This window comes from Mytilus trossulus, chromosome 6 (genome assembly GCF_036588685.1).
Source record: "Mytilus trossulus isolate FHL-02 chromosome 6, PNRI_Mtr1.1.1.hap1, whole genome shotgun sequence".
Classification (NCBI taxonomy): Eukaryota; Metazoa; Mollusca; class Bivalvia; order Mytilida; family Mytilidae; genus Mytilus; species Mytilus trossulus.
Genome location: NC_086378.1, coordinates 71,285,924 through 71,305,588, shown reverse-complemented (window position 1 = coordinate 71,305,588; position 19,665 = coordinate 71,285,924). Strand labels below are relative to the sequence as shown.

Here is a 19,665-nt window from a genome sequence, read left to right as displayed (position 1 = left end):
GATTTATAACAAAGTCAGACTTTAGGTATGATTTTATTCGTGATTTGTGATGAATGCTGTTGCAGTGTTAATCAAGTTAAAAAATCAAATTCTTGGAAATACTTTTTTAGTCATAAACATTCAAGGTAACAGCAGCTTTGACAAATGTATGACGATATCTTTTAAAACATTTATATATTAAACCACCTGACTTGACTGAAGCATCCATGGTACATGTACTAGTGATTTTATTTTTAAAGGTCTGAACAACCTTTTATTTGCATATGGAGTAGAAGGAGGAGGGATGTTCCCATCTTGTTGCATGAATGGGCATTAGTTTGGCCTATGTGATATACAAAGTAGTGAGGATACAATAATCTGGGGGTATTACTGTTGTGAACACTTCTCTAGTTCCTTATTGTGATAAAGATTTTAATAATTACAAAATCAAAATAATTTTTATTGTTGTAAGTGTTGTTGATCATGATTTTATCATATATTTCTCTTTGTTTTGAAACATTAATATTTAGATATAATATCTTTTTGTGTGCATTATTGACATATATTTCATATTCAAGTTAATTAGTAAGTTCTAACCTGTCCTTCGGAAGAGAATTTTCAATAAACTTTGTCTTAATAAGGTGATGTTGTATTTTAGGTCAAGTGACTTACTGATTTTTACTAAGTTATGTTTTAATAGATTGAACTTCACATATATATTTAAAGCTTGATATATAAAGTAATGATAAAACAGCCATGACAAAATAAGAAACAACTATGAAATTGAATGCTCAACAAAGAAACAATTACATTGGCATTTATACAGACTTTGGTGAAACCATGATAAATCCAATATCCTTGAAAATTGGTATCCACGAAAAATTTATGAACCATCACATATCAATAAATACCTTTGTCAAATTATGATAAATCAAATATCCTTGAAAATTGGTATCCACAAAAATTAATGAACCCATCACATATCAATAAATACCTTTGTCAAATTATGATAAATAAATGAATTATGTCAAGTCATGGCACACAACTTTAAAACATTCCAAAAATTGCAATTGGACAGTATTTGTTTTACTAATTACTATGTATTTATATATATATAGTCATATCATCTAACGAAAATTATTTATTTGGAATATAAATGAAGACAAGTGTGGTATGGTGATGCTTTAGAAAACAAAAAAAGGACAGCTTTGCATCTATGCAGGATGAAAGTCCATTTTTAAATGTTGTTTTACTGTGTTATTAACATTTTAATACAAATTATTGTTACATTGTTGTTATAATTCAGTTTTTTTTGCTGCAAAATTGTATGGTATGAAATTGTGTACATTATTGATGTTTTAAAAAATGGTTATAAAGTTAGCTTTTGAGAGTGACTGTTGCAGTGAATTTTTATTTTGTGACTGTTAAGACTGGCATAGATCTGTTATTGACATCATATTTATATTTGTTTGGCATTTAATTTTATATACATGTTATAATGATCATTAGGCCACCTGTTTGCCATTTAATTTTATATACATGTTATAATGATCATTAGGCCACCTGTTTGCCTAATGGTGGCTTAAAACATCTGCATATGTCACTTAATTTAAAGATAGGATACACCATAGCATTTATACATTGGGCTTTTTGAATCAATTATTAAGCTATTAAACTGAAAATCCCTTTTTAGATTTTTTTTCAGCTTGAACAATGTTGAATAGCTTCCTACTCCATACATTTATTATAAATCATAGGTTGTGTTTTGTTTTGAGAAAAGTTGTATAAATATAGTCAATGTATAACACTAAATTCTCTGTTTAACTAAGTGTATAATTTTGTTTAAAACTTATAACTATCTGAAAACACAAATCTGTCGTATTCAATGGAAGAAGAATCTTTATTATATCGGTAGTGTATTGAAATGTTTTTTTCTTTCTTTAAGTATATATATTGTATTTCTGTTCTTATCTAATTGTTTCTATATTCAACTTTTCCATTGTACTAGGCATATTTGTGAACTTTTTCTTATGTCTGTTAATTTTTACACAATTTCATTGTTTTGTTGGGTGATGAAAAAGCAAATCTAACCTTGTTTTTTTTATACAATTGTTTTATAGCTAGTTAGAGGAACATGGGTATATTAAAAGATGCAAACAATTACACAGAATTTTAGAGAAACAATTTCAGTGTGAATTTTTTAGAAAATTTCAACAAAAGCAGAAAATTTATCTTTGCTGTTTATTTTTTTCCAAATTTGTACAAAACAATAGGGGCTATGGAATAATGCAATTTTTGTATAACATATTTATTATCCAATATCATGTTAGCTGTTTATAGAATTGCTTCTTGTTGAATTTATCAGAGGCATGTAAACTATTTAGGATCAAATAATTAATAAAAGGTGGAGGCAGACAAAAAAATATTGTACAGCATTTAACCAACACTGACAAAGAAATAGACATTTAGAAGTTACAATAATGTTTTTGGTGTAAGACAATCACTCATATCATATCATTAGCTCTGATGTAAACCCAATATTTCTTTTAAACTATTTTTAGGCATACAATTTTTGAATATTTTTTTTTCTTCTGAATGTTTTTAAAACACTTATGTCTTTCCAATGTAGCGTTTTAATTTTTTTTCAAGAAATTTTTATTTTATGTAGAATATCAATAAATGTAGTAGACAGCATATTCATGAACAAATATATTTAGTTTCCTATAGAAATACAAAAAAAAAAACCTGTTTTAATTCTGTGCTTGATTTATATTTAGCTCTCCATTTCTTCAACACAATATAAAATAATCTGTGTTAACTGATTGTCATTATCATGTTGGATATTGATACAATGCTTTAATCGTTTATAAGTGTGAACTATTGATATTATCATTTACACATTTTTATTATACATAACCATGTACTTTTTACTGTTTACTTTTTCTTAAATAAAAAATGCAAAATTCAAGACTTCTTTTTTTATTGTGAAAGGTGACATATTTTATCACTATTCCTTTAATTTGATTCTTTAGTATGGAATGTATTTAAAATGAGCTACAGTTCCATTAAAGGCATGAACAGTAGTCTGAAGTTGGTCCAATGTAGAAAGACATATATTGATTTAGTGGCAGATCCAGAAATCTTCATGAGGGGGCCTCACTGACTAGTAATGGCCTGCTTCAGTCATGCTTCAGTGATTCTCTGAATGGTCAATCAAAATTGTCCCATGGTTTGGTCTGTTTTTCAAATACTTTATATAATAGGTCAAATATATTAGGTGTATTGAATGTATGTATGGCAAGAATCATCTGTTCTTCATCTCATTTTCTTGGTTCATTGTCAAAGTTTTTGTCCTCTTCTCTTATGCACATCTTCATATTTTTTACTGTGCTTATCCAGTGACCTTTGGGGTATCACATTAGCAAAGACCAAAACAGTTTACCAAATTGCAGTCAGATTTCTACTCCAACTAACTGATCAACTGGTAAAATATTTTAGCAGATTGCTCAAGTGAAATGTTGTTAGTATGAAGTGAGTGCTGTAAAGTAAAAAGTAATACTTACCATCCAGATCCAGTCAGTTGATATCTTTTTCAATCAGTTCTAACACAAATAATATCTTACTATAGTATGAGTCACTGAATAAAATGGTATAATTTTGACATGGAAACTTCTATCATAAATAAATATTATAAATGAATAGTTCAAAACATTGTTTTGTAGGTGTATATTTTATAGCTTTGTCTTCTAAGATGAAGTTATTGTGCAATTGTGATTCGAATAAAATTTTGTATACAAATTACTGATCTGCTGGCAATAAAGGTACAAATAATCAGCAAAATTTTGTTCTGTCTGACAAATTTCAAATTTCCCCATTTAATTTGTTTGTAACATTATTTATTATTATTTAACTTTTATCCTCTGTTCTAAAACGAACAATGAAACTTATTTAATGATGAAAGACGATTAACAGCTGTTTTGCAAAATGTTGAATTGTTCAAAGTATAAGGGATTGTCTACCAAGGAGCAGTATTTTGCAAAACCTTTCTAATTTGTGTTCTACATGCCCTTCAACTTCATACTAATTTTGCATTTCATTTTTTTAGCTCACCTGGCCCGAAGGGCCAAGTGAGCTTTTCTCATCACTTGGCGTCCGTCGTCCGTCGTCGTCGTCCGTCGTCGTTAACTTTTACAAAAATCTTCTCCTCTGAAACTACTGGGCCAAATCAAACCAAACTTGGCCACAATCATCATTGGGGTATCTAGTTTAAAAAATGTGTGGCGTGACCCGGTCAACCAACCAAGATGGCCGCCACGGCTAAAAATAGAACATAGGGGTAAAATGCAGTTTTTGGCTTATAACTCAAAAACCAAAGCATTTTGAGGAAATCTGACATGGGATAAAAATGTTTATCAGGTCAAGAACTATCTGCCCTGAAATTTTCAGATGAATCGGTCAATCGGTTGTTGGGTTGCTGCCCCTGAATTGGTAATTTTGAGGAAATTTTGCTGTTTTTGGTTATTATCTTGAATATTATTATAGATAGAGATAAATTGTAAACAGCAATAATGTTCAGCAAAGTAAGATCTACAAATAAGTCAACATGACCAAAATGGTCAGTTGACCCCTTTAGGAGTTATTGCCCTTTATAGTCAATCTTTAACCATTTTTCATAAATCTAAGTAATCTTTTACAAAATCTCCACTGAAACTACTAGGCCACAATCATCTTTGGGGTATCTAGTTTGAAAAATGTGTCCGATGACCTGGCCATTCAACCAAGATGGCCGCCACGGCTAAAAATAGAACATAGGGGTAAAATGCAGTTTTTTGCTTATAACTATGAAACCAAAGCATCTAGAGCAAATCTGACAAGAAGTTAAATTGTTAATCAAGTCAATATCTATCTGCCCTGAATTTTTCAGATGAATTGGACAACTGGTTGTTGGGTTGCTGCCCTCCAATTGGTAATTTTTAAAGAAATTTTGCCGTTTTTGGTTATCTTGAATACTATTATAGATAGCGATAAACTGTAAACAGCAATAATGTTCAGCAAAGTAAGATCTACAAATAAGTCAACATGACCTAAATGATCAATTGACCCCTTAAGGAGTTATTGCCCTTTATAGTCAATTTTTAACAATTTTCATTAATTTGGTAAATTTATGTAAAGGAGTAGCGGCATTAAGCCCTAGTTTTGGCCCAAAAAAATAAAATGTTTGATAACTATTTCAAATTTGCACATAATGTTTAGAAATGCATAGGGTCAAGAAATATAAATGAAAAACATAAGGATTTTTTTCTGATGACGTCACAATTACGTCATTATGTGTACTATTTTCACAAAAACGATGAAAAATACATAATTTATGCATTTTTCTATCTCTATTTTGGTTGTGGAAACATCCTGCGCAGCCGAGAAACAACAAAATAATTTAACAGAAGCTTTATTATAACTATTGGCATAATCTCACCAAATATAAAGTTGTTTCTTGGGTGCGCACATACTTTTTCAATCTAAAATATACTTAGAATTTGATGAAAAAACAAGGAAAATCACAAAATTTTACAAAATATGCAAATAAAGTCATGATTTGTTGCCATGGTAACTTGTTCGATGTCAAATTTGTTTTGTTTTTCTTAGTACCTTATACCTTAGTCAAGTTTTCAGTAATTTAAAAATATGGATGATAACTTTTAAATTTGCATTAATTTTTGGGCCAAATAAGGGCCTTATTGCCCCTACTCCTTTTTACCAAATATAGTTCTCTGTTACTAATGGGCAAAGTTCATGATAGATATAATTGTAAGAATCAAAATCGTTCAGTAAAGTAAAAACTTCAAACACATCAACATCACCAAAATACAATTTTGTCATGAATCCATTTGTGTCCTTTGTTTAATATGCACATAGACCAAGGTGAGCGACACCGGCTCTTTAGAGCCTCTAGTTTTTATGAATCTTTTGTAGGCAAAATCATAAGCCTAGTATCATTGATTAAATTTTATGTGTACATTTAAACTCAATATAAATTATTTCCCTTTAATGACAGCAGATCAGTAATTTGTATAGAAAATGTTATTCGAATCACAATTGCACAATAACTTCATCTTAGAAGACAAAGCTATTAAATATACACCTACAAAACAATGTTTTGAACTATTCATTTATAATACTTATTTATGATAGAAGTTTCCATGTCAAAATTATACCATTTTATTCAGTGACTCATACTATAGTAAGATATTATTTGTGTTAGAACTGATTGAAAAAGATATCAACTGACTGGATCTGGATGGTAAGTATTACTTTTTACTTTACAGCACTCACAAATTGATGCTAAAATATTTTACCAGTTGATCAGTTAGTTGGAGTAGAAATCTGACTGCAATTTGGTAAACTGTTTTGGTCTTTGCAAATGTGATACCCCAAAGGTCACTGGATAAGCACTGTAATGCAATAAAATTTGTAAGTGTTCAAAGGTATCCTGGAAACATTGACTGTAATTGCACAAAAGAAACCAACCATCAACCTTAAAATATAACTTTACATGACACATCATCCTAGAATTAGAGACTTTGACAATGAAATTCAACCTTTTTACTGTATAGACACTTATCAATTGTTGAAACATGAATGCTGACCTCCACTTCTATCTTTTATTTTTTGTTCAAGCCTACGACTTCTGTCACATAACGCTCAACAAAGATATTCTGATCCAGCAGCGGGGTTAACTGACGTTTTAAAGGTTAATATTTCAGAAGGCAGAAGACCTGAATCCTTTATACTTTGTATATAGATGCCTTATGTCCATTGTCCTTGACCTCATTTTTATGTTTCAGTGACTTCTTGAAAAAAAAGTTCAGATTTTTTTACAACATAAATTTCTCTCTTAAAATAAATAAGATAATTATATTTGGAATGTTTGTACCTTGCAATGTCAATCATGCTCGTCAGATGGTTTTCAATTGACCTCAACCTCATTTCATGGATCAGTGAACAAGGTTAAGTTTAGGTGGTCAAGTCCATATCTAAGATACTATAAGCAATAGGTCTTGTATGTTCAGTGTATGGAATGATTGTAAGGTGTACATGTCCAACTGGCAGGTGTCATCTGACCTTGACCTCATTTTCATGGTTCTGTGTTGATAGTTAAGTGTTTGTGTTTTTTGTGTATTTTTCTAATATATCTGTAATAAATAGGTCTTCTTTATTTGGTGTATGAAATGATTGTAAGGTATACAAGAAATACCAGTTTGGTTTACCTGACCTTAACCTCATTTTCTTGGATTGTGTGAAGTTTGTGATAGTAAAGCTTTATATTTTAGGACAATCATATCAACATTATATAAATAGTAAGTTAAGAAGACAGGATATTTTAGTTTGTGCACTCTTGTGTGTGTTTTAAAATAGGTTGCTGCTTCATTGAGGTATACAGATATCTTTTTGTTCACATCTGTTGAAGAGTAATGCCTTTATTATTCTAAATGCTACCTTGCTATTGTCGGTCAATGAAATCTGGACTTTAACATTCATGTTCAATGCATACAGAAAATAAAGAGTCAAAAAGATCTTTGATAAACATTTTTATTATTTTATTGCACATGATATTACTTTGAGTACAGCATACTTAATACTTCGTAGACAATCTTAAATATGTCATAATAAAAAAAATCTATAACAAGTAACATTTATTAAGATAAATAATCTATACTTTAAAAACTCCTTAACTAGAGGCTCCAAGGAGTCTGTATTGCTCACATTGTATCAATTAATAATCTTCACTAATGTTCATGTAAGATTAAAAAAAAAACATGACAGCACTTTTCAGAAGAACAAAAGACAAAACTATGCAAAAATAAGATTCTGAAACTCAATTCCAAGATATTTAGCTAGGTTTTTATACGACCGCAAATTTTGAAAAATTTTTCGTCGTATATTGCTATCACGTTGGCGTCGTCGTCGTCGTCGTCGTCGTCGTCGTCGTCGTCGTCGTCGTCGTCGTCATCGTCGTCGTCGTCGTCCGAATACTTTTAGTTTTCGCACTCTAACTTTAGTAAAAGTGAATAGAAATCTATGAAATTTTAACACAAGGTTTATGACCATAAAAGGAAGGCTGGTATTGATTTTGGGAGTTTTGGTCCCAACATTTTAGGAATTAGGGGCCAAAAAGGGCCCAAATAAGCATTTTCTTGGTTTTCGCACTATAACTTAAGTTTAAGTTAATAGAAATCTATGAAATTTTGACACAAGGTTTATAACCACAAAATAAAGGTTGGGATTGATTTTGGGAGTTTTATTTTCAACAGTTTAGGAATTAGGGGCCAAAAAAGGGCCCAAATAAGCATTATTCTTGGTTTTCACACAATAACTTTAGTTAAAGTAAATAGAAATCAATGAAATTTAAACACAATGTTTATGACCACTAAAGAAAGGTTGGTATTGATTTTGGGAGTTTCGGTCCCAACAGTTTAGGAATTAGGGGCCAAAAAGGGACCCAAATAAGCATTTTTCTTGGTTTTCGCACCATAGCGTTAGTATAAGTAAATAGAAATCTATGAAATTTAAACACAAGGTTTATGACTATAAAAGGAAGGTTGGTATTGATTTTGGAAGTTTTGGTCCCAACAGTTAAGGAAAAAGGGGCCCAAAGGGTCCAAAATTAAACTTTGTTTGATTTCATCAAAATTGAATAATTGGGGTTCTTTAATATGCCGAATCTAACTGTGTATGTAGATTCTTTTTGGTCCCGTTTTCAAATTGGTCTACATTAAGGTCCAAAGGGTCCAAAATTAAACTTAGTTTGATTTTAACAAAAATTGAAACCTTGGGGTTCTTTGATATGCTGAATCTAAAAATGTACTTAGATTTTTGATTATTGGCCCAGTTTTCAAGTTGGCCCAAATCGGGGTCCAAAATTAAACATTGTTTGATTTCATCAAAAATTGAATAATTGGGGTTCTTTGATATGCCAAATCTAACTGTGTATGTAGATTCTTATTTTTTGGTCCAGTTTTAAAATTGGTCTAAATTAAAGTGCAAAGGGTCCAAAATTAAACTAAGTTTGATTTCAACAAAAATTAAATTCTTGGGCCTCTTTAATATGCTGAATCTAAACATGTACTTAGATTTTTGATTATGGGCCCAGTTTTCAAGTTGGTCCAAATCAGGATCTAAATTTATTATATTAAGTATTGTGCAATAGCAAGTCTTTTCAATTGCACAGTATTGTGCAATGGCAAGAAATATCTAATTTCACAATATTGTGAAATAGCAAATTTTTTTTTAATTAAGAGTTATCTTTCTTTGTCCAGTATAGTAAGCAAGAAATATCTGCAAGAATTTTTTTAATTGGAGTTATCTTTCTTTGTTCAGAATCAACTTAAATCTTTGTTATATACAATATACAATGTTTATTCACTTTTTACTACCAACTGATAAATTAAAATAATCTTTACCATTCAGTGATAACAAGCAGTTTTTTTTACATCTTAATATTTTATGATGTATTTAAATGAGTAGTAATTGTTGCAAACTCCATTAGACATTTTAATTGAGATTAGTTTTGGAATAAGGGAAAGGGGGATGTGAATAAAAAATTGGGTTAAATTTTTCTCATTTGAAATTTCATAAATAAAAAGAAAATTTCTTCAAACATTTTTTTGAGAGGATTAATATTCAGCAGCATAGTGAATTGCTCTAAGAGAAAACAAAAATTTTAAGTTCATTTGAATACATTCATTCTGTGTCAGAAACCTATGCTGTGTCAACTATTTAATCACAATCCAAATTAAGAGCGGAATCCAGCTTGAATGTTGTGTCCATACTTGCCCCAACCGTTCAGGGTTCAACCTCTGCGGTCGTATAAAGCTGCGCCCTGCGGAGCATCTGGTTTATACATCTGGTCTAATTTGGTTTAATAGTAAGGGTGTAGTCAAGGAATATACAACATTTTGTGTTAAATTACTGTTATCCCATAAAAATTTGCAGGATTTCCAATGTACAGCCAGTTTAAGTAGGTAGCATTGTCCCAAGAAAATGCTGAAAACTGATTATTAAAATCTAATGTTTTGATTCAAAATAATAAAAAATAGAATATTTGAAAATTGACCAGAGAGCAGTTTTGCAGAAACAGGAACAGAACATGTTATTTTATTGAAATTTGTTAATTTTATGGACTATTATTAGGTGAAGAAAAAGTTTGATTTCAATTGACAAAGGGATAACAGATAAAAATTTGAAAGATTATAATAAAAAATGTAGACTTCAGATAAAGAAAAATGACAATGGACGCTTAGTAATGGCAAAAGCTAATACCTTAACCAGATTTTGTTTTTAAAATTAACTAGCACAAAAACAAAATCAACACTTAATGATATTTTTGTAACATATCATAAAAACAAAGACATAACTATTCTAAGACAGATCAAGTTTATATACATATATCACAAGTAAATTTGATTGATAAATACATTTAACAGTATCAATGTGAAATAAAATGTTAATAGCTATATGTTAAAAAGAGTACACAAACCTTGAGACACAAACTTTAAAATGAAGCACAATGGGCCACATATTTAGTAATCTTAAATACCTACATCATATGAATAAATATACTTCGTCATAAAGTCTCTCCAAAAATGTCAGATCACAGCAAATAAAAACAATACTGACCATATCTATTGTTCATAAAAATAAGTTATAACAATCAACAAAACATATAAATTCTACTCAAATGATACAATCTAAAATATGACATTCCAGCTTTTTTAAACAATTAAGAGAGATGTCGGGATTTAAATTTTGTTAAATTTGGGACCTCAGGATTTCATGTTTTTTAAGCTCGGGAGTTTTGGGATCAGGACCCATTCTACCCCCGTCATAAAAATAATGTACATGGGATCAATAATAAATATATCAAAGTTACAATCACAAACAACATTAATTAAAGATATATTAAGCACAATCATGAAAATTATAATATATAACAGAAAGATTTAGTATTTCAACTAAAACTATTGAACACACAGGATGTGGTATAAAGTCAATGCTAATAAAACTGTGTCCTATTATTCAATGCATTGATATCACAACTGCATATTTGTGAACATAGTATGGTAATCAAATACTGTTAATGATAAATACAGAATTCATTTATAATAGTATTTTTAGTCTTACAGGCATAGAAGACAAAAGTTGAACTAATTATAGCTTTCATTAGTCTTAGATTATTGCCCTGCACCATAATTCTATTAACAGAAAGTCATTCCATAATTCTCCATACATCTACACCAAAAATCAGTAGAAAACAAGAATGTGTGCCCAGTACACGGATGCCCCACTCGCACTATCATTTTCTATGTTCAATGGACCGTGAAATTAGTCAAAACTTTCATTTGGAATTAAAATTAGAAAGATCATATCATAGGGAACATGTGTACTAAGTTTCAAGTTGATTAGACTTCAACTTCTTCAAAAACTACCTTGACCAAAAACTTTAACCTGAAGCGAACAGACCCACAGACAGACGGACGGACGAACGGAGGCACAGACCAGAAAACATAATGCCCCTCTACCATCGTAGGTGGGGCATAAGAATGCAGGACGTCATCATTGCATATCAATAGTAGTCAAGTACTTTGAACTTGCTTTAGTTGCTATAAACATTCTGATTAATACAGTTTTGTAAAATTTCAGGCAGGTTATAGTAGAGCTAACTGCATTTCATTATATGTTCTTGTATATAACTTAAACTGTAAATTTAAAAGAGGTAATTTGAAAAGAAGGTTGACCCCACTTTACATTTTATTTTGTCCATGTGCCTGTTCTGATTATGGAATTTTGTCTTGTATATTATTGAAGATTATATTATTATTCTAACTTCTAATATCTTTTGCTTTTTTGTGTCATTACGCTCCATTCCCCCTAATTCACACAAAATTGTACAACTTCACTGAGATTTTTTAGATAAGAGGAATTTCAATTAAATCAAAGCACAAATAATAAGTCAAACAGATGTCAAACAGCAAAACTACTGTGGATTCAAATATTTTTGTGGATTAAGGAAAATTTACATGTTCTTGGATATTAAATTTTGTGGTTTTGCCAAAGTCTCCTCACAAGCCTACGGAAATTTTGTTCTTTGTTGAACATTTAATTTCGAGGTTCACTTGTACCCACGGAATCCACTAAAATTAGTATCCAACAAATACCCTAGCCACAAAATTAGGCATGCAATCTGCCTTTTATCTTTACTGTTTTGGTGGCGCTGAAGGATATGGACTATCTGTATAGGGTGGAGGATCCACTAAATGATATCCTGGCTGAGGATAACCACTTTGTGGTTGATAGTTTGGTTGAGAAGGATATCCTGGTGGTGGTTGGTAGCTTGGTTGTGGAATCTTCTCCGTCAGTGGTACATAAGCTGGTTGATCAGTATGTACAGGTTGTGGTGGGTATCCAGCCTGTGGGTTATATCCTGGTTGTTGTGGATAGCCAGCTGGTTGATGTGAATAGCCTGTTGGTTGTTGCTGATATCCTGGATGTTGTTGTGGATAGCCAGCTGGTTGATGTGAATAGCCTGTTGGTTGTTGTGGATAGCCTGTAGTTTGTTGTTGATATACAGGTTGCTGTCCTTGAATTGGCTGAGAAACTGGTTGTGAAGTTAGTGGTATTTCTAATGGATTTCCCGATCTCTGTGAATATAAAAAAAATTACACTTACTAGATACACGTATACTACAACTCACTATAAAATGATGATTTTTTTGGTGAAGTGTTTTAGTATAAATAATTACCGGTATTGTGTTTTGATTATGCTTTTATGAAGCAAGCAATAACATTTTATATTTTCTGTTCTGTGTGCTATTTTGATTTGTTGTTCCTCAATCCAATGTAATGCCCACTAAAATATCAAATCTCTGCATAACTTAGCTCACTAAAGATCATTCATTATCAACTTTTCCTCATTACAATTTAACTGTGCACTAAAACAGTGATAGAAAATATTTCAATTAAATGATAAATACCTTGATGACAGCTCCTCTTTGTCTACGTCTTTTACAGATATAACATGTAGCTAGAATTATACATATAATTAGTACCACTGATCCGGCAGCATAGTAATCCATGTTAGTTTTGGTTATAAGTTCATCACTGTAATCTCCACACTGACTGTAACCATCATTTTGGAAGGATTTAGATATACACTGACCCTGTCGACATCTGAACTCTTTTGTCCCATTACAAAAACCTAAATGGATCATTAAATACTATTGAATAGAGATCAAAAAATAAATTCTTAGAGTAATGAGTTTTATTTTCAATACTTTTTTAATGATGTTTATGATAGTCCCTGAAAATTTCAGTGATTATAGTACATAATCCCTTATTTTACAAATTTACTGTTACATATATACATCCTTCAAAAATCGCCTTGTAATATCCCATTACATGTGCTATATTAAGGTACATGTTAGCTGTTCCATCATATTTTAACCTCTCATGATTTTTTATTGGTGATAATGTTTTACAAAAGAAGATTCCCTATGCTTTTAGGCAATGAGAAAAAATTTATAGATGAACGTATATTTGTAATAAAGTAAAATTGAGAGTTAAAATGGGGAATGTGTCAAAGAGACAACAACCAGACCAAAGAGAAGACAACAACTGAATGCCACGAATAAAAGTTCATTTTATACTTTAAGATATATAACTGTATAATAAATCAAAAATCTGGAAAAAAGAAGTACAAATATTTAAAGTGCAAGTAGATATAAAAACCATGATTGCTAATTTGACTTTAAAAGAGGCACAAAAAAAAACCCAGAGGGACAGTCAAACTTATAAATAAAAAAAAACTGACAACGCCAAGGTTAAAGATGAAAAAGACAAACAATGGTTCACATGACACAACATAGAAAACTAAAGAATAAGCAACATAAACCCCACCAAAAACTAGGGATGATCACATGAGCTTTGGAAGGGTAAGCAGATCTTGCTCCATGTGTGGCACCCATTGTGTTGCTCATGTTATAACAAATCAAGTAAAAAGTCTAATTCTGTAGGTCACGTTCATGAAAGGGAAGGGGATAAAGTGCATTTAAACATTTGAGTTTGATTGATCATTTCTGAAATTGTTGTATCTGAAAAATCACAATAATTTGTTATTTTATATAAACATGATACATGTATATACCTGTATGAAATGAAGTAAACAACAGTTCAAATCCTGAATCTTGTCTTCTATAGTCACTGGTGAACCTGAGAGTCAGATATTGTCCACTGGTGTAATAAGCTCTTTTCGGTTCATAGTTACCACAAATCTTTAAATCTGAATCTGTAAAAGTACAGGTATATATAAAAAAGAAGATGTGGTATGATTGTCAATGAGACAACTATCCACAAAAGACCAAAATGACACAAACATTAACAATTATAGGTCACCGTACGGCCTTCAACAATGAGCAAAGCTCATACCGCATATAATAAGCTATAAAAGGCCCTCATAAGACAATGTAAAACAATTCAAACTAGAAAACTAACGGCCTTATTTATGTAAAAAAATGAACGAAAAAGAAATATGTAACACATAAACAAACGACAACCACTGAATTACAGGCTCCTGAATTGGGACAGGCACATACATAAATAATGTGGTGGGGTTAAACATGTTTATTATCTATTATCTATTATCAAAATAACCTTTTATCTTAGCTATGAAAATATTGATTCACATAAACTAGTTTGCAGCAATGATGCTCAATAAGAAGACAATAATCATAATAGTTAGCCTTTCTTAATCCTTGTCAATTTAAAGATAATATTTGGTTAATAGATATATAAATTTTAAATGGTCTTTTGCCTAATTAATCAAAGGAGATTATAAACTTGTAAATTTATAAAAGTAAAACATTGTTCTTTATTTACTTCTCCCTTTTTTGTCGAGCCTTCGACTTTTGTCGAAAAAGCGAGACTAAGCGATCCTACATTCCGTCCTCGTCGGTGGCGTCCACAAATATTCACTCTGTGGTTAAAGTTTTTGAAATTTCAATAACTTTCTTAAACTATACTGGATTACTTCCAAACGTGGACAGAAGCTTGTTTATGATCAGAAGATAGTATCCAGAAGTTAATTTTGTAAAAATAAAATTCCATTTTTTCCCTATTTTACTTATAAATGGACTTAGTTTTTCTGCGGGGAAACATTACATTCACTCTGTGGTTAAAGTTTTTAAAATTTTAATAACTTTCTTAAACTATCCTCGGTTTGTACCAAACATGGACAGATCTTGAAGATAATATACAGAAGTAAATTTTGTAAAAAAATAAATCCGTTTTTTCTGTATGTTACTTTTAAATGGACTTAGATTTTCTGCCAAGAAACAACACATTTACTCTGTTGTTAAATTAAAAAAAAAATAATAACTTTCTTATACTACTTTTAATTTGTACCAAACTTAGATAGAAGCTTGTTTATAATCAAAAGCTAGTATTTAGAAGGAAATTTTGTTAATATTTTGTACCTGTGTATCTGTATTTTACTTATTAATGGACTTAGTTTTTCTTTCAGTTAACATTACATACAGTCTGCAGTTAAAGTTTTTAAACATTTATTAGATTCATAAACTATCCTGGATTTTTACCAAACTATGACAGAAGCTTCTTACAATCAAAAGATAGTATCAAGAAGAACATTTTTATTGATTTTTTCCTCATTTTTGTTGAGCCTGTGATTTTCAGCAAAAGTAGGCGAGACACTGGGTTCCGCGGAACCCTTACAAATTTTTTCAGAAGTTCAATGACAACAAAAACCAGGAACACAAGTACTGAAGTGTAAGATGAACACATCAATTACCTGGAACACTTTTGTTATATGTAGTTGATCCATCAAATAATTCCAGATAATCTTCACAAGTATTCTCAATTCTATGACTTCTCTGTTTGATATCAATTTCAGTAAAATATACCATGATTTGCCTGTCATCAGGAGCCTTAATTGTTAACTGGCAGTTCATGTCTGGCCCATACGTTAGAAAGATTGTTAGATCCAAGTTTCCAGATTCAATATTTTCCTCTTCCATATTAATAACTTCACCACATCTATCATCCATGTAGTAATCTAAAATTATAAATATGAGAAGATTTTTGAATTTCAGCATGTTCAGTCTAATTTATAAAGTTAAAAAAACATACTGACTATTACATATATATACATGATATACATTGTACTTTATAAATATACAGCTTGCTGATGCAAACTGTTTACCAATAAATAGTGTAGAAGTCCTTTTATCACCATCATCAACAGTGGCAGATCTTCAGGATCCAGAACTTTTTTTTGAGGAGGGGGTGCTGATTGACCTAAAAAGGAGGGCTCCAGTCATGCTTAATTGATTCTCTATATAATCAACCAAATGTTTCCCACAAAAGGCCCAGACTACCCCCTTCCACTGGCCCTGGATCCACCTATGTTCACTAGGGATCTTTTATCTATAAAGAAAATATTCAAATTAGGTATATCTTATTTTCTGTCTTGTAGAAATTTGTATTATGCAAAATATGTTTATGAATGTTAAAAAATTGACTAAACACAGCCATGACAGTGACAAAAATAAGATCTTACTCATCTTAGTATAATATTTTCAAATAAGCAGCAAAAGAAATAATAGATATACAAATCAAACATAAAGTGTCTGGTGAAGTGGAACGATGGGGAACCTGTACCAGAAAACATCATTAAGGGGACTTGCGGGTCTAAATCAACTTTTTTCTAATATATAGGATTTTTCTATGATTAAACTTTATCTTATATCTAACAATGTCTAATAGAAATATAAAATACAAATATGAGGTCACTGTTCTTTTAAGCTCACAATCTGCCTCCAAAAGCATACATTTTTGTTAATGTCTTTTTTTTCTGTTGAACTTATAGGAGAAAAATTGGTTATATCGAAATAAAAATAGAACTTAAGTGCCAGTCTGCCTAAGAATCAAGCAGTGGTAAAAACATGACCAAAAAAACCCACCCAATTTGACATTGATTTCAGTTCATAATATGTAGTTATGCACAAAAATAACATTCATTTCCTTTTTTTGTTCTTGTAATAGAAGATACAATTTGGTTGAAATGCATTAGAAATTAATGAATAAGGGGAGATAACTCTGTAATTTGCTGTCATTCTAATCAATTTTCTAACTAAGTTATTTGATATTACCAGACACACACAAACGAAAGACTAATAACTTTTAACTCAGGATGATGGTTAGTATAAAATAGTTTGATTAGCTCGGTGGGTTTTTTCTTATCATGTTTCTATTTTTACCTGAATTGCATGATTCTTACAAAGACTGGCACTTAATTACAGAAATCGCTTTTTTACAATAATTAAGTTTATGTACAGCTATTTGATAACAGTTATAAAAACAAGTAAACTGCGAGCTACTGCTCACTGATGATACCCCCGCCGCAAGTGGATAATATTAATAGTGTAGAAATATGCAAGTGTTCGGTAAACAGGAAGTTGTCGAGTGATGAATCTGAAAACGCATCACACGGTATAGCTGACTTATATAAATCCTGAAACCAAATTTCAGAAATCCTTGTATTGTAGTTCCTGAGAAAAATGTGACGAAAATTTTCAACTTGGCTATCATGTGTAAAATCATACAAGTGTTCGCTAAACAGGAAGTTGTCAAGTGATCAATCTGAAAACGCATCACACGGTATAGCTGACTTACATAAATCCTGAAACCAAATTTCAGAAATCCTTGTATTGTACTTCCTGAGAAAAATGTGACGAAAATTTTCAACTTGGCTATCATGTGTAAAATCATACAAGTGTTCGCTAAACAGGAAGTTGTCAAGTGATCAATCTGAAAACGCATCACACTGTATAGCTGACTTAGATAAAGTCTGAAACCAAATTTCAGAAATCCTTGTATTGTACTTCCTGAGAAAAATGTGACGAAAATTTTCAACTTGGCTATCATGTGTAAAATCGTACAAGTGTTTGGTAAACAGGAAGTTGTCAAGTGATCAATCTGAAAACGCATCACACGGTATAGCTGACTTAGTTAAACCCTGAAACCAAATTTCAGAAATCCATGTATTGTAGTTCCTGAGGAAAATGTGACGAAAGTTTCATGGGACGGACTGACTGACGGACGGACGGACTGACGGACGGTACGACGGACAGACAGAGGTAAAACAGTATACCCCCCCCCCCTTTTTTAAAGCGGGGGTATAAATATAGGTCACCAATGAGTAAAAAAAGAAATTTCAATTAAGACACAAAAAATGACATTTTTGCACCAAAGGGAGATAGTTTGGAGCTTTTTCAATGATACAATGTATAAACATTTTTAAGGTCATCTGTGGCCAAACCAAATCAATTTGTCTATGTGATTTTTGTACCATATCATAAAGTAATAACTAGTAGTGTAATACATAAAATTTGTATTGAAAAAACAAATGTTTAATTTTTTGCTGATTCTTTTGTACCCGCGAGCCTCATCAAGTATCATTAAGATAACAATATAAAAAGATATGACACGAGTTATCGTTCCTGAAGTTATCCAATATTCTAATATGACGACCTATTATCGTTATACATTAAGCGCAAACCCAGTAATACACAAACATGGCTGTTTCGTGTTACAACCAACTTATTCATACTACCAGATATTCTCAAATTTCGACATCAAAACTTCCAGTTTACGTAGGCCAAGATTCAGATACAATATAATTATCTCTATTCTATAGCAAATGAAACAAATCAGTCTATTTTAATTTATATTTCATGATAAAATTTCATAAAACAAAACTTCTGCGAAATAATGTTATAATTGTCTTGGTTTGGCAACGAAACAAGGTGACGTCACAAGTATGTTTCTGTTAAGAAAAATCAAATGTAAATACCAGGCATTTTAAAGCTTCTTGTACGCCTCAGAACAAATAAAATAACATTGGAAGAAAATATATAAGAGAAAAATGTGATTAAAAAATAAATAATCATTGAAATATATAATATTACTAATATTTTCAAAATTGGGTAAAACGGAATAGCCAAAACAGTATCGTATGTATACGGCTGTCAAGGTTAAGAAAATCAACAAATTTGTCCTATTAGAATCAAAATAATTCATAGCAGTTGTATATATTTGTTTTCGTCTAACCATGGGTTGGGCATTAATAGTCGATTATTTCACCCTGAGTGTAACGCTCAGGGTAAAATAATCAACCATAAATGCCCAACCCACGGTTAAATGAAAACAAATCTACGGCTGCCATGAATTATTACTTAATAAACATTCACACTAATACAAGCCAATTAATGCAGCAGGGTCTGCAATCACAAAGTGATTAAATAATAATAATCCTTTTATTTTTGGTACCTATGTACAATTTTTAATGGTAACCTTCCCTAAAGGCAGACAATGGCAAAGTGCCCAGAGTTTTGACTCAATACTTAACAGTCATAACAGTTATTTGACATAGATTGTTTTATTATTTTCCAGCAATTCTCCTGCTCATTTTTAACCTTTAAAAATGTATTACTAAACTTTTTAAATATTCTGCTTCTTTGACATTTTAAGCATCAGCTCAATTTAGATATAGGAAGATGTGGTGTGAGTGCAAATGAGACAACTCTCCATCCAAATAACAATTTAAAAGAGTAAACCATTA

General features: G+C 30.9%; 1 protein-coding gene across 1 annotated transcript; it reads right to left on the bottom strand.

Moving 5' to 3' along the window:
* Positions 1–10,958: 10,958 nt before the first annotated feature.
* LOC134721791 (uncharacterized) lies at positions 10,959–16,112 on the bottom strand. The gene is made up of 4 exons (XM_063585008.1): positions 15,835–16,112; positions 14,176–14,316; positions 13,007–13,230; positions 10,959–12,674 (listed from the first exon to the last, which is right to left on the bottom strand). The coding sequence occupies exons 1-4, from the start codon at positions 16,088–16,090 to the stop codon at positions 12,231–12,233; spliced, it is 1,065 nt and encodes a 354-aa protein (XP_063441078.1). The 5' UTR covers positions 16,091–16,112; the 3' UTR covers positions 10,959–12,230.
* Positions 16,113–19,665: the final 3,553 nt, after the last annotated feature.

Excerpts from the sequence above, each read along its gene's own strand:
- LOC134721791 (XM_063585008.1), bottom strand. The coding sequence starts at position 16,090 with ATGGATGATAGATGTGGTGAAGTTATTAATATGGAAGAGGAAAATATT. Across the intron at positions 14,317-15,834 it reads ATATAACAAAAGTGTTCCAG|ATTCAGATTTAAAGATTTGT; the intron begins GTAATTGATGTG and ends GTACTTTTACAG. Across the intron at positions 12,675-13,006 it reads AAAGAGGAGCTGTCATCAAG|AGATCGGGAAATCCATTAGA; the intron begins GTATTTATCATT and ends TTATATTCACAG.